The 13,357-nt window shown below is 34.8% G+C and overlaps 1 protein-coding gene across 1 annotated transcript in view; it reads left to right on the top strand.

The window, feature by feature from the left end:
* CPS1 (carbamoyl-phosphate synthase 1) overlaps nt 1-13,357 on the top strand; it is a 117,512-nt gene that overhangs the window by 34,594 nt on the left and 69,561 nt on the right. Inside the window, exons 8-16 of the mRNA XM_036926789.2 lie at nt 828-956; nt 1,514-1,620; nt 2,476-2,614; nt 3,242-3,319; nt 4,845-4,943; nt 6,515-6,610; nt 9,557-9,746; nt 10,740-10,897; nt 12,391-12,519. Coding sequence (XP_036782684.2) covers nt 828-956; nt 1,514-1,620; nt 2,476-2,614; nt 3,242-3,319; nt 4,845-4,943; nt 6,515-6,610; nt 9,557-9,746; nt 10,740-10,897; nt 12,391-12,519 — 1,125 coding nt within the window. The remainder of the gene's footprint in view (nt 1-827; nt 957-1,513; nt 1,621-2,475; nt 2,615-3,241; nt 3,320-4,844; nt 4,944-6,514; nt 6,611-9,556; nt 9,747-10,739; nt 10,898-12,390; nt 12,520-13,357) is intronic.

Genomic DNA, 13,357 nt, shown 5'->3' with positions numbered 1-13,357 from the left:
GCCGCCCCAACCAATGACTAGCAAGATTGGTGTATAAATATCCCAATTCCTTTGCCCTATAACCAGGCTGTCCTTAAGGTGAATATTCTTTTCTGGCTCCCTGGGCTCCACAGTGGGTTGAAGCTCTGTTGGCCCATGGTAATTGATAATGCAACCCCATTTATTGGGGTACCCCACAGCATCATTTTCTATTGATATTTCTTCGAAACCCTCCAAAATAAACTTCTTTCTCTTAAATCCTTGTCTCAGGAAACATGTCTAGGGAAATCATAAAGACATTTTCCTGTCCACTTCTGTAAAGAAAAATTCTAATTTTTTCTCTCAGAATATAAATATTATAGATAATATGAGAAAACCCTTGAAAAGAAAGCTGATTAAAATTTGGTCAGACAGAAAAAGCAAAATTGAAAAAAGTGAGAGGTGACCAACTTATATTTTGAAGAAAATGGATTTATCTTCTTTTTTTTTTGCAACTCTTTCTCCCATAACTAGTGATGATGACCTATACTCTTGGGTGCCCAGTCCTGAAGCTTCTAGGTTCTGAAATCTCCTGAAGTATGGGAAAGTGCATTCTCTATTTTTTCAGGATCAAATATTTAATGGTGTTTTTTTCCCCCTCCACTTTCTATTGATCATTGACTTCATTTACATCACACAAAATACAATGAGCCACCAAAGAATTTTTGATTCAGCATTATTTATTTAAATCATGTACTATTTTTTCCTTCCCCTTTAGTGAGTGGTTAGTCAAGAGAAGGTCTAGGCAAAATCACATTTCAGCAAAAAAAGATGTTATTAAATTGATCATTTTTTGTGTTTTTTCCCAGCGAGGAGCTGAAGTACATTTAGTTCCTTGGAATCATGATTTCACCAAGATGGAGTATGACGGGCTTTTAATTGCTGGAGGACCTGGGAACCCGGCTCTTGCACAGCCACTAATTCAGAATGTCAAAAAGGTGCGGTGAACCTGGGGGCAGTGGTATCTGTGTGTAAGGTGGGAGGAGTCCGCTTTGTACTGCCGAAAAGGCTGTCATGTATTTTATTTATTCAGGTATGTTTTTTACTACTTCTGTTTGTGACCTCTGAGGAATGTCAGCACAGGTATTATATAGGGGAACCAGTGAGGAGAAAGTATACCAGAAGGAAAAGAGCTTTCCTTCAGGCAAAGTAACTGGGATTGTGTCCTCAGGAGAGCTGGAGTCCAATCTCCAAATGGGTCTTTCTGTACAACTGTGAAGAGACCAGTCACCATGACCTTGGGGCCTGTAAGACTTTCAAGTTCATAAAGAAATATTCCATTGGATTTAGTGTAGTCTGAATGTTAGGTACATTTCATTGAATTCTAATGCTACAAATTTTCAGTCATGTCCTTATTTATAGTCTTTTAATAATTCATTTGTTATTATCTTTACCAAGTTCAGTAAGAAAGAAGAGGGATGCTTCGTTTTTATTCCTTCAGAGGTAATGTTTTGGAATCGGGTTTCTGGGTTACAAAAAATTCTCCTTGATTTAGGTTTTGGACAGTGATCGCAAGGAGCCACTGTTTGGAATCAGTACAGGAAATTTAATAACAGGATTGGCTGCTGGTGCCAAAACCTACAAGATGGCCATGGCCAATCGGTAAGGCAGTTATGCTTCTATTTACAGGTCATACTGGCTCTGACATACTGTTAGTAGCTAAACCCAAAGGACATGGAGAATTTACATTTTATTCAGAAAATAGATAACCTAGCTATTACATGGTTCACAGTTGTCTGACTACCTAATATGGCTTTTATTGCATCTTTCCGAGGCAGCCTTCTCTAACAATAACTTTGCTAGAGTTTAAAGTTATTTTCCTTCTTTTGGCATAAATTGAGGTTATAATACTCAACCAAATAATATTTCAAGGGAAATCGTTCTGATGTTAAGCTTGATTTCAGAGCATTGATAACATTTTAAGACTCTAGCATGCCTTAAGGACTAAGAAATCTTCAGATCTTCTCGGCTTTACTTCCTAATGCAAATGATGTTAATTTATGCAACATGGAGCTCTCCCCACAGCCCACCCTTCACATAAAATATAATTCAAACTGATTCAGAGTGGAGTAGTCACCTCTTTATTATCCTCCAAGAACTCTCTGGCTTAAAAATTTTTTCCCTTAAAGAAAGTCGCTGATACTTGTCTGTCTCTATTAAGCTAGTGAGCAACTCTGAACTTTTTGTTATGAGTACAATTCCCTGTTTTCTAAAACTGATTATAGAAGTTTAATAGACCTGATATTTAACACACAACAAAGCTTCCTGAATTGATTTTTGTTGCTAAAATGATTGGGATTAACAATCTGTGACTTTTCTAACAGAGTAAATTTCACTAAGCATTTGAAAGTTTCAAATTTTAATAGGCTGTTCTTGTTCCCTGTTTTGCAGCTAATGCATTTATATTTCTCCCTTTCCTTTTCCTTTTTCTTATTCTTTTTCTCCTTTCATCTCCAGAGGGCAGAATCAGCCTGTTCTGAATATCACAAACAGACAGGCTTTCATTACTGCTCAGAATCATGGCTATGCCCTGGACAACGCCCTTCCTGCTGGTTGGAAACCACTTTTTCTCAACGTGAATGATCAAACAAATGAGGTAAGTACTCTCAGTAAACTTGTTCAGTTGTTCATAAGAAACCCAGGGCTTTTCATGCTGTTATACAGACGCCTTTCCTGTGTTTATGTGGGCTTTTTGGGGGAGTGTGTGTGTGTGTAAGAACTCTTTTTATAGGTTATTTCCTGTAGCCCTCTGCTTTTTAAAAAGTAATTTCTCTCTGTCTTAGACTCTCATCAGTGGACATGTTAAGGCCCTCTCCAGTGGTTTATCAGTGACTGTCTTATGCCCGTTGTTGAGGGATGATTGGTGGAGATTTGTTTAGGCCCAGTAAATGGGGTCTCTGGGGTTCCCGGAGTAGTGAAGTAGCCCTTTAAAAGACTCTTGGAGAGGTCGTTGAGGAGTTGGTGATAAGAAGATTATTTGAGTTAATCTGAAATGAGCCTAGAGGGGCCCCAAAGGCTACAGACTAAACCAGTTATTTTTATTAAGGGAATCACTTTTGGTTGAGTCTCTGTTGGCCTATTTTTATTATTACTGTTTTTTTTATGTTCTTAAGCATTTAACTCAGTTTTTTTATTTGAACATTATTATTCACTGAATAATACATAGCACTGGTTGACATTCATTGGTACAGAAGGAATTTCTTCCCATTTATTTTCCCTTTAGGGGATTATGCATGAGAGCAAACCCTTCTTCGGTGTGCAGTTCCACCCAGAGGTCAGCCCGGGGCCAACGGACACTGAGGTATGTCGGAAAGATGAGGCCCATTACAGACTTAAGAAAAAAAGTATTTTTAAAAGTATTTATATATATTTATATGAGAACTCAGGAAACAAAAATAATCACCCTAGATGATCCTGGTACAGAACATTCAAGAAGAGTGCTTTGATACATACATATTGTATTAAAATTTCCCCATGAATATCATACAGGAAATTTCTACCATTTTTTCAATTTGAAGTAGGAAGGCCCTTAAGAAATCCAATGGTGATGCTATTTTTATTCAAATCATTATCATTCTAATATATTTAGTTCTGAAATTGACAATTGTTGTACTATGCAAATGAATTCCCTCTTGCTCTCTGAAATGAAATTTTAATCCCCCATCTGTGACTTCACAAAAATCCCTATGGCAACTGGTGGAGCCAGTAAGGCAGAATAAACAGCAGCAGGAGAAAGAAGGGTAGGGGTGTCGTGTAGGGAGGTCAGGTAGGGGAGAAGGCATGCATGCACATACATATGTGTTAGGTAGTTTAAGAATCATAAGAAATGCTTAGCAGAGTTTTCTTTTTAACTTAAATATATTCGTGTGTGTGTGAACTTTGGGTTCAGTGTTGAAGCACGTCTTTCCAAATAAAAGTTTGTGGTGACAGAGAAGTCTGGGAAATCGGCTGTGACTCTTCCTCTCCCACACCCTAGGGTCTCCAATAGTAATGGACACTGTTTGAGAGCAGACACTCTCAGGAAAAGACATGTAGGTAAAACGAGGAGGAGAATAAGAATTTTTCCTTCTGTAAACTCAGCTTCCTCATCCCTGAATTGCCTTTTCATATATTTGTATTTTGTTCATCTTTTAATATTAGTAGGAAATGATTCTTAATGATTTGTATTTATTATATTTATTATTTATAGTGTATGCTAAATATTTTTTAATTAAAATTTTAAATTATTTGCCTTTTTAGTCCATCAGATTAGGAACATTGAAATTAGGATACATAATATCCAGTATCACATAAACCTTTTTTTGGTCCTCCTGCCAAATAGTTGCAAAATGATTACCTCTGTTGAAATTTGTCACATCTAGTGAAACAACAGAAACAAATTCATTGGTAAAGTTAATAATAATTTTTAGAGATGTTTTTAGAGCTCATAGAAATTAGAAAATGGAGTTATTTCTATCTTTAGGATACATAAGTAATATAGTTTTAATTTTTTTTGCATAACTTGAATTTTATTTTGAAGAAATTCATAATTAAGGAGTTGAAAACTTGACATTCTTGGAAGGCATTACATTGTCTGCTGAAAACTTAATTTTGATAGGATTTGATGTGAGTAGTTAGAAGTGTTTACTTGATCTGATTCTTATAATAGTAAATATTTAATTTTGCCAGATTTGGCAAAAACCCCAAAAAACAAATATTGCCTATGAATGCTAATGCTAAGAAATTATTTGTTACTTAGTTGTTGAAATTTAACTGGGCATGTGGCATTTTATCTGGCAACCTTTATGAGTTTTGAAGCTTCTAACTAGTGGTTATATTTTTTCTAGTACCTATTTGATTCCTTTTTCTCACTAATAAAGAAGGGGAAAGGCACCACCATTACATCGGTTCTACCAAAGCCAGCCTTAGTTGCCTCTCGAGTTGAGGTCAGTATATGTGGATTTATTTTTGGTTTATGTATTTTGGATTTTATCATGTGATAGTGGTTTTAAAATGAATGATGTAAACCATCTTACTGTCTATAAAAGATGATTGGTATATTGGTTTTTACCCATTATTTTAGCATCTCATTATTTGGTCTGTTCTTGATGGTGTTCATTGGAATTTTCATGTTTTGATTTAAAATCATATCTTTTAAAGTTTACTTTTTCTAGAATATTTGTCATAAATTAACATAATAAAGAATAGGGCTTAATTTAGTGTAGAATTGGATACACTTTATATTCCTTAATCAACCATAGTTCTATGTATGTATGAGATATAGTTCAGACTAATAGAACCATTATAGATGAAAGAATTTTTTTGTTTCAACTAGAAGAATTGTTATTCAACATCATGAATAGAGTAATGTTATTTTACCTCTGAAGAGCAAATGGATAAGAATTAATATATTTGTAAGGCTTGAACCCTTGTTTATTTGAATGTGTCTGGTAATATTTAGTTTTCTATCCCTTTCCTTCATAGTTAAGTCACACACATACCCACACCATCATTATATAAAATTTAGAAGGCTGTATTTTCAAGTATATATACATATTGATTCTTTATAATTAAAAATAATTGATTTATATGGTTACATGAAATGGTAAGTTGAATTAGATGGTTTGTTTTAAGGATTTCCATGATAGCTTCCTTTCCCAAGATGGAGAGATTGGAGATAATAGAGTCATTCATGTGGAATCAAACTGGGTTCTTGGTAGCTAAGGAAGCCAACAACTGTATAGTGTTTTTCTCAGAATATCATCCACCTTCTTCAAATGCTTTTCTTTTTTTAATGCTGAGGGGAAGGATATAATTTGGGGTTCCAAAGTGCCTTGCATACAGTAGGTACCCAATAAATATTTGTTGAAGCAAACCAGATTTCCCACATCTTTGTCTTTTGCAGTGATCAAGAGCATCTTTCTCCTCTGAAAGGCTTGGCAAAATGTGGCTCAAAAAATAAGCAGTATCTTTATTTGCTTGAAATCATATATACAGTGTGAATAATTTGGTTATCTTTTCTCTGTGTATTTTTGGGCACTGAACTGTAAAGTAAAGGCAAAATATAAATATGAAGGTGTACCCCTGTTCCCTTGTCTTCTGTGTTTATGCGAATCCTTTGTCCAGAAGTAACCATGGAATATTGAATACAATATATCAAGTCAATTAAGTTTTAAAGAGATTCTTATCTAAAATATATATAACTACACAGAGATGTATATATTTGCATATATATGTATGTATGCAGTTATTTTTAGATATTTACATATGCTTAAATAAAATGTAGACCTCCTCCCCAAATTTTTTACTTCAGTGAAAAGACTTCACAAACTTTGGTAAATGCTTTGAAATAAGAGATGTTGTTTAAATTTTTTTTCCTCATATATTTTTCCAAAATACTGTACTTTAAATCACCATGTAAACCCAGATAATACAGTTTATCTTCCCCCCCTCTTGAAAATGCCTTATTGTTCCCATGTTAGTAATAAAAGTAATGCCGTTTCTTTATTGATTACAGGTTTCCAAAGTCCTTATCCTGGGATCCGGAGGTCTGTCCATTGGTCAGGCAGGTGAATTTGATTACTCAGGATCACAAGCTGTAAAAGCCATGAAGGTGAGAGATCTTTGCTAGAATTAATATACTCCCTTAATGAGTCTAATTAGTATTTTATAATTTAGATTTATGGCACTGCCTCTTCAAAGTCACTAAAATTAATTTCCTTAACTATTTCTTATGTAAAGGGAGTTTGATCACAGATGAGATTTTTAACTTTCTCAAATGTGCACATCTGCAAATTAGAAAGGTTAGAATGGTCTGCAAAATTATCTACATTACCACCTACCTATACTGAAAACATATAAAGCCACATTTATAAATGTTGTTGCTCCTTCCTTTTAAGGCAGTGAACTTTAAAACTATACTTGTCTTTCACACGAAAGAAGAATTTGGACGTTCCTTGGTGCTCTAAAGTATTTCAGACATACCATGGGATTCTGCAGGCATCTCTGTGGTTGAAATGGGAAGATCCAGTAAGGAGAGCAAAGGCAGCAGTGCCTTTTGTTCAAGCTTTACAAGTTTTTACCTGTCAATAGGGGACTCCGTTCCCTCATCTATGACTTGGACTGGATGACCTATCAGAATGATGTGGCTGGATTTTCAAGTGGAAAAAAGGATTTGATACCGACTTGGGAAAGAATACCTTTCTTGTTACTTCAGAGTGTTTTGAGATCTTCCCAACTCTTTATCGTAGTAAAATAAATCTTTAGAAAAAACGCCACTCTCCATGTAAGGTATTTCTGTGTAAGAGCTAACTTGACCTCCCTTTGGTGTCCTCATTTCCCTGGGTAGTCTGCATTTTTGTGCTCATCAGGCCACCAGAGGCAAAGGGAGCTCTCTGTGACCTTGCCTCAGGCTTGCAGCATAAAGCCACTCATCGGAGACCTGGCTCAGAGAGCGCAACACAGGGAAGGAGGCAGGAGATCAGGACGACAGACAGGGGAAACAGTTGGCCAAATATTTTTGCTTTTTCTTTTGGGTTTATTCAGTATTCTACTGCAAATTTTCATCTGATAGATGTCTGCTGAGAAAGGTAGAACACAGCCCTCAATTACATTACACTTCTTCCCATTTATATTTATTTTTTAATACTTTTATCCATACATGCATTGGTGTACACCCATGTGCATTCTCATTTTCAAAGTGTGCTTTACTTAATTGTATTATGATTTAATTTCTCTCTATATTCATAATTAGTGGATGTCTAATGGTTTAGATGGACTAGAACACAATCTAAGTGTGTTTAGGGTTTAGAAATACATTTAACTAGCATATAATTTTTTATCCTCTTTGGTAGTTGTATAAAATATTAATATTTTCGTAGCTTGTATTTTTAATGTGTTTTACATATGTTTGGTGAAGTTATGTATTTTAACTGAAGAATAGGAATTATTAGATAGAATACTGTAATTCATTAGGAGGTTAATGTAAATGAATTTATGAACTAAATATTTAAAAATAATTAGATGGTGCATGTAAAGTAGCCAGAACTAAATTATGAAAAGGATGTAAAATTTGTTAAAATGGTTTTAAATTATTTATAAATTTAAAAATGAATAGACACCCTTCACAGGCATTTATGTGATATTTTCCTATACAATCTGATTTATAAAAATAGTTATATTCATTGTATAAGCACATTCCGGAAAATACTTACAAATATACTCAAGTCTGTTGGTATTTTTCTTCAGTAGCAAGATACTCTTGCTTGATTATGTGTTCCCAGTCTGGACTCAGTTGTTTAAATTCCAACCCATATTTTAAATACATTTGCTTATCTGTGTGTATCTGTTCAATATCTTATTGATAATACTCTTTTTAAAACAATTCCTTAAAATCTTGAGAGAAGACTTATACTGAGGAAATGGTATAGGACTTAAACCATAGATTTGGATTAGAGTCCTAATTTTGCCACTTATCAGCTGTGAGATTTTTGGCAAGTCATTTAGCCTATTGACTCTCAATTTATTCATCTGTAAGGTGGAGATTTCTCTTCTCTTGATATAAAAAGCAAATAAACTAATCAAGTACATCATAAATTGTAAGGCACTAATTGAATTTAAAGTACTATGAAATATATCTGATTTTTCATTCAGATCCTCCCCAAGGCTATATAGGGCTTTCAGGGATGATTTCTATGCTTTCCTCTGAATATTTTGTTTTCTTTTTAGATAGGTAAAATAGTAAGAAACATATAGCCATATTTCATAATAATTATTTTGCTAAGTGTCACCCTCATCCTGGTTTATAAAGCTATTATCCTTAGACACTTACATGAGGAATTATTTTGGAAGTCTCTCCAGATGTCAGAAATGAGATAGCACTATGAATACCTTTATGCATACACACACACACCCACACACACACACACACACACACACACACATTTTTATTTTATTTTTTTTGCCATATGTTCATCTTTTAATATAATTGTACAAACAGTTATATAATGTTCTTTGTTAGAGCAGGTATGAAAAATTTTTAAATAACATAGAAACCAGCAAAAGGCTCAGTACTTCCAGCAAGAAAGGAATACATTATCCTTCATTTTAAATGTACACCCAATGTTGTTATCTGACAAACATTAGAAAGGGAAGCATCTTCGATGTTGCCTCTCGTGCCATTTTTTATTTTACTCATATTTACTTTTTAAAATATTTTATTCTCTTAAGATGTTGAGGTATAAAATGCAGTAGTATTTCTGGAATTCTAGTTAAATTCTCTAGATTTTTCTCCAACTTTGCTCAATACCTCCAGTGGTAAGAAATTCAGAGTGACCCTCATGAGACAGTCAGTTCTTTCTGGATAATTTTATTTTCAAGCAATTTCTGCCATCCTTTCACCAAATGTTTGTCTTCTTTTACTTCCACTCACTAGTCCCATTACTCTACAGCCCTCAGAATAACCTAAAAGCTTTGTTACCCAGTAACACCATTCATTTGAATATGGTCATTCTCTTCTTTAGTCCAGGTATTCAGATTCTGTGTTTTTTTTTTCTTTCAGGAAGAAAATGTCAAAACTGTCCTGATGAACCCAAACATTGCATCGGTGCAGACCAATGAGGTGGGCTTAAAGCAAGCAGACACTGTCTACTTCCTCCCCATCACTCCTCAGTTTGTTACGGAGGTCATCAAGGCGGAACGGCCTGATGGGTTAATTCTAGGCATGGGTGGTCAGACAGCTCTGAACTGTGGTGAGTTCTTTTAATTGCAGAGTTTTGGCCCATGCACTTATGTAAAATATTTTTGGTTTGACTAATCCATCTAACAGTTGTGCTCTTTGTGTCCGTAGAAACTTTCCTGTACTATGTGAGGTTGCAGATAGCAGACACCTGAAAATGTCCTATGATGAATATTACTGGTTTATTTCACAGAACAGCTAAAGGACAAAAAGAAACCTTTTGCTTTAATGTTTCGGGGTGGCCATGTAGGATTTTTTGGGTCTCCCTCTACCATCTCAGGATATTGCTTTTCTTTGTTACCAGTGGATCTGAGAAACTATTATGAATGGAAAATGAGAATTAGCATTGATTATGCACTCTGTGCTCTTACATGTTGGCTCTGTAGCATTTGGCTTTTCCATGTATTTTCATGATAACCTAGATCGGTTTCTACCATTCCTCCATGGATCTCCTGAGTCTAATACTCTGTCTTTAAAATGCTTCAGACCTTTGGAACTAAACCATGAATGCGAATATCATTAGCTGGTTGAGGTAAGAAGTTGGTGATGTAATTTTTACATGAAATATAAAAGACTTAGTCAAAGTTAGATAGCAAAGAGTGGAAACACAAACAATTTTGATGATTTTCACTCAGATAGAGGCTCTATTACTGGGATTATTTAAATAAGAGAATTTTATTACAGGAATGAACCCTACGAGAAAAGGGAGTAGACTAATGCCTTCAGGCTCACTGTAACTCCATGATTTTCATTAATGAGGATAATAAAAGTCATTTGGAGAAGGCAGTAATATAAGAAATAGGAACAACAACAAAATATTTTGTTAGAATGTCTTCAGAATTTTTATTAGAAAAAGTTTTTTTTACTGTAAGTATAATTCTATTGTGAACTGAGGTGACTTCTTGGAGTTAATTTTAAGATTAAAAAAATTTTATTCAGGTATCTGTTAAAAAAGATGTTGAGAGTTTGAAATTTTAAAAACTGATTATATTTGGTTCTTTTATAGGAGTGGAACTATTCAGGAGAGGTGTGCTCAAGGAGTATGGCGTGAAAGTCCTGGGGACCTCAGTTGAATCCATTATGGCCACAGAAGACAGGCAGCTGTTCTCAGACAAACTAAATGAGATTAATGAAAGGATTGCTCCAAGCTTTGCAGTGGAATCGGTAAAGAACCTTTATTTTGGAGAAACAAGGCCACTATTTGTCTTGCATTTTGGGGAGAATGATTTGTCATGCCTAAAATAATAGTTGAATTACTATATTTGCATATATTTTCTTCCAGAAATGTGTTATTACCTCAGAGACATTTGTATTAGTTGCTGCAATGCTGAAAAGTTAGAGATAGGTATTACTTTTTACTTTTTGGAAAGGGAAACAGCCAAGAGATGAAATGGTTTATCAATGGTTCAAACGCCACTGAATGTAAAATCTTCTGAGTTAAAACAACCACATCAACTTGCAATAACTAAGTCATTTTACCTTCTTTCTGAGATCAGTCACACATCTTGTATGTGCAAATGACCTGCAAATGGGAAACGATTGGACTACATTTTTCTTGTTAGAATGGCATAAACATTTTAAAATGAAATTATCTAGAAAAAAAGCCATTGGATCTAATCAGTAATATTTATGACTGAAAAACCTCTGTTGAGATGTTTGAAGGGGACAGATTGTTATGCATTTCTGTTAACACTTTCTATCTTATTCTTTGCCTGTTGGTAGGCCATTTTACCAGGCGCCAGGAAAAAGTCAGTTTGGTGTACATCTGTTCCTGTTCTGGCTTTATTCCTGATTTCAGGCCTTTAGTCAGTGAAGTAGAGATGGGTTTTGATGCAACTTTCCCATTGTAGAAATAGGCAAATATTTAAGGATAAAGCAAGTACTGCCAGGACAACTAAAAATGGCCTATGTATGTTTCAGAAAAGGATTCTATCAAGTACATACCATGTTGCAAAGCTGTCAATCAGGAGTAGTCCCGGGATAGCTGTGCTGAACATTTGGAAAGCTCCTACCGTACATTTATTCCTTCATTGCCAGATTTAATTATGTCCTTGCTTCCTTGGGATGGGAAGCAGGCATATGGGAAAGGTGTAATTACATTCCCATTGGTAGTGTAATAATATTCCATGACAGAAAAATATAACCACCATATGTTGTATTCTGCAAGTTAAAAAAAAACCAAAAAACAAGCTTCTGGGACTACTCTCTGACTGAACTTGAAAAATGGAAAATTTCTTTCTATATAGTATTCCTAATGGCTTATTGCAGTAACACCAAGTTAGTTTCAGCACTGGAAAACCTTGTTTCATTAAGAAATGAAGACTTTTAAACTGAACTTAAAAATTCAATATGGCTCCCATTCTCAAATTAATGATAATTATTTTGGCTTGGCTATTGTTTTATTTTTTTTACTGCAAAATAAAATGAACCACAAAGGAATAAAAAGCACCTTCATGCTATATTAGAAAAACCCTAGAATTTTACTTAAAATTTATAAAACAACACTTATTTTGCAAAAGTAGTTAGAATAATAGAACATTTCCATAGTCATTCTCCCCAGATAAACTGATTTCCTGAGTTGCTAGACTCTCTTGGTGCAGTCCTTTCTGCTAGTGTGGTCAGCTTTGAAAAGTGCTAGTCCTTGTTCTTGTTGACAGATTGAGGATGCCCTGAAGGCAGCAGACACTATTGGCTACCCAGTGATGATCCGTTCTGCCTATGCCCTGGGTGGGCTAGGGTCAGGCATCTGTCCCAATAAGGAGACCTTACTGGATCTCAGCACAAAGGTATGTATTTTAACAGGCCAAATTCTCACGAACCAAGAGAACTGACTCAATATACCCTTTCAATTAGAGAAAGTTGTGTGGATGAGGAACAACCTTTTCTCTCATTTGTTAAACCACTGTCATATTCTTTAAACGTGTTGTCCAAAAGATGACACCTTTCAAAGGGAAATGCAGCACAATTATTTACACTGAACCTTGGAGTTAACCCGGATGGTCCCAGGTAAACTCCTGGTCATTCTAAAGTCCATCTTTGTTGTCTGTCTATTGATTTCAGTGATGTGAATTCAATTCAACTCTATCTTTGCTTCAAGATCTGTTCCAAAACACCTATCATGCTAAATTGTGTCTTAGTGGCTAATAATAAAAAAAAGGAATATAATGTCCACTTTTTCCCATTATTTTTTGAAATAATATGACATGGATAACAGCCAGAAAGTGAAACAAAACAGATGGAGTAGTTTAGCTTTAACTCAAATTTATGTGTTTAAAATGTATATGGTAAAACCTCTTACTATTGTAAATGAATGAGCTATCTGCCAACTCCCACACATGCATATATAAGCAAAAGTGAGATTTAAGTATTTAAAATCAATTTTCTGTAAAAAATCACTTTAAAATATTACTGAATACTCTTTTCCTTAAGTATTAAAGGGGAAATCTTGAGGAAATAAATTAGAGATGAACACAGAAAATATGTTTCATGAAAGCAGAAGTTTTGCCTGTGCTGTATTCCCACATAATAGAACTTTATGCCTAGCAATGCTGGGGGCTTGACAGTCATTTCTTGAATTAATGAATACATATGCAGCTAAGAGGCCCATGTAATGTACATGGCAGT

The sequence above is a fragment of the Manis pentadactyla genome, chromosome 6 (genome assembly GCF_030020395.1).
Source record: "Manis pentadactyla isolate mManPen7 chromosome 6, mManPen7.hap1, whole genome shotgun sequence".
NCBI lineage: Eukaryota > Metazoa > Chordata > Mammalia > Pholidota > Manidae > Manis > Manis pentadactyla.
The sequence above is the reverse complement of the archived record's forward strand: the minus strand, read 5'-3'. Positions and strand labels throughout refer to the sequence as shown.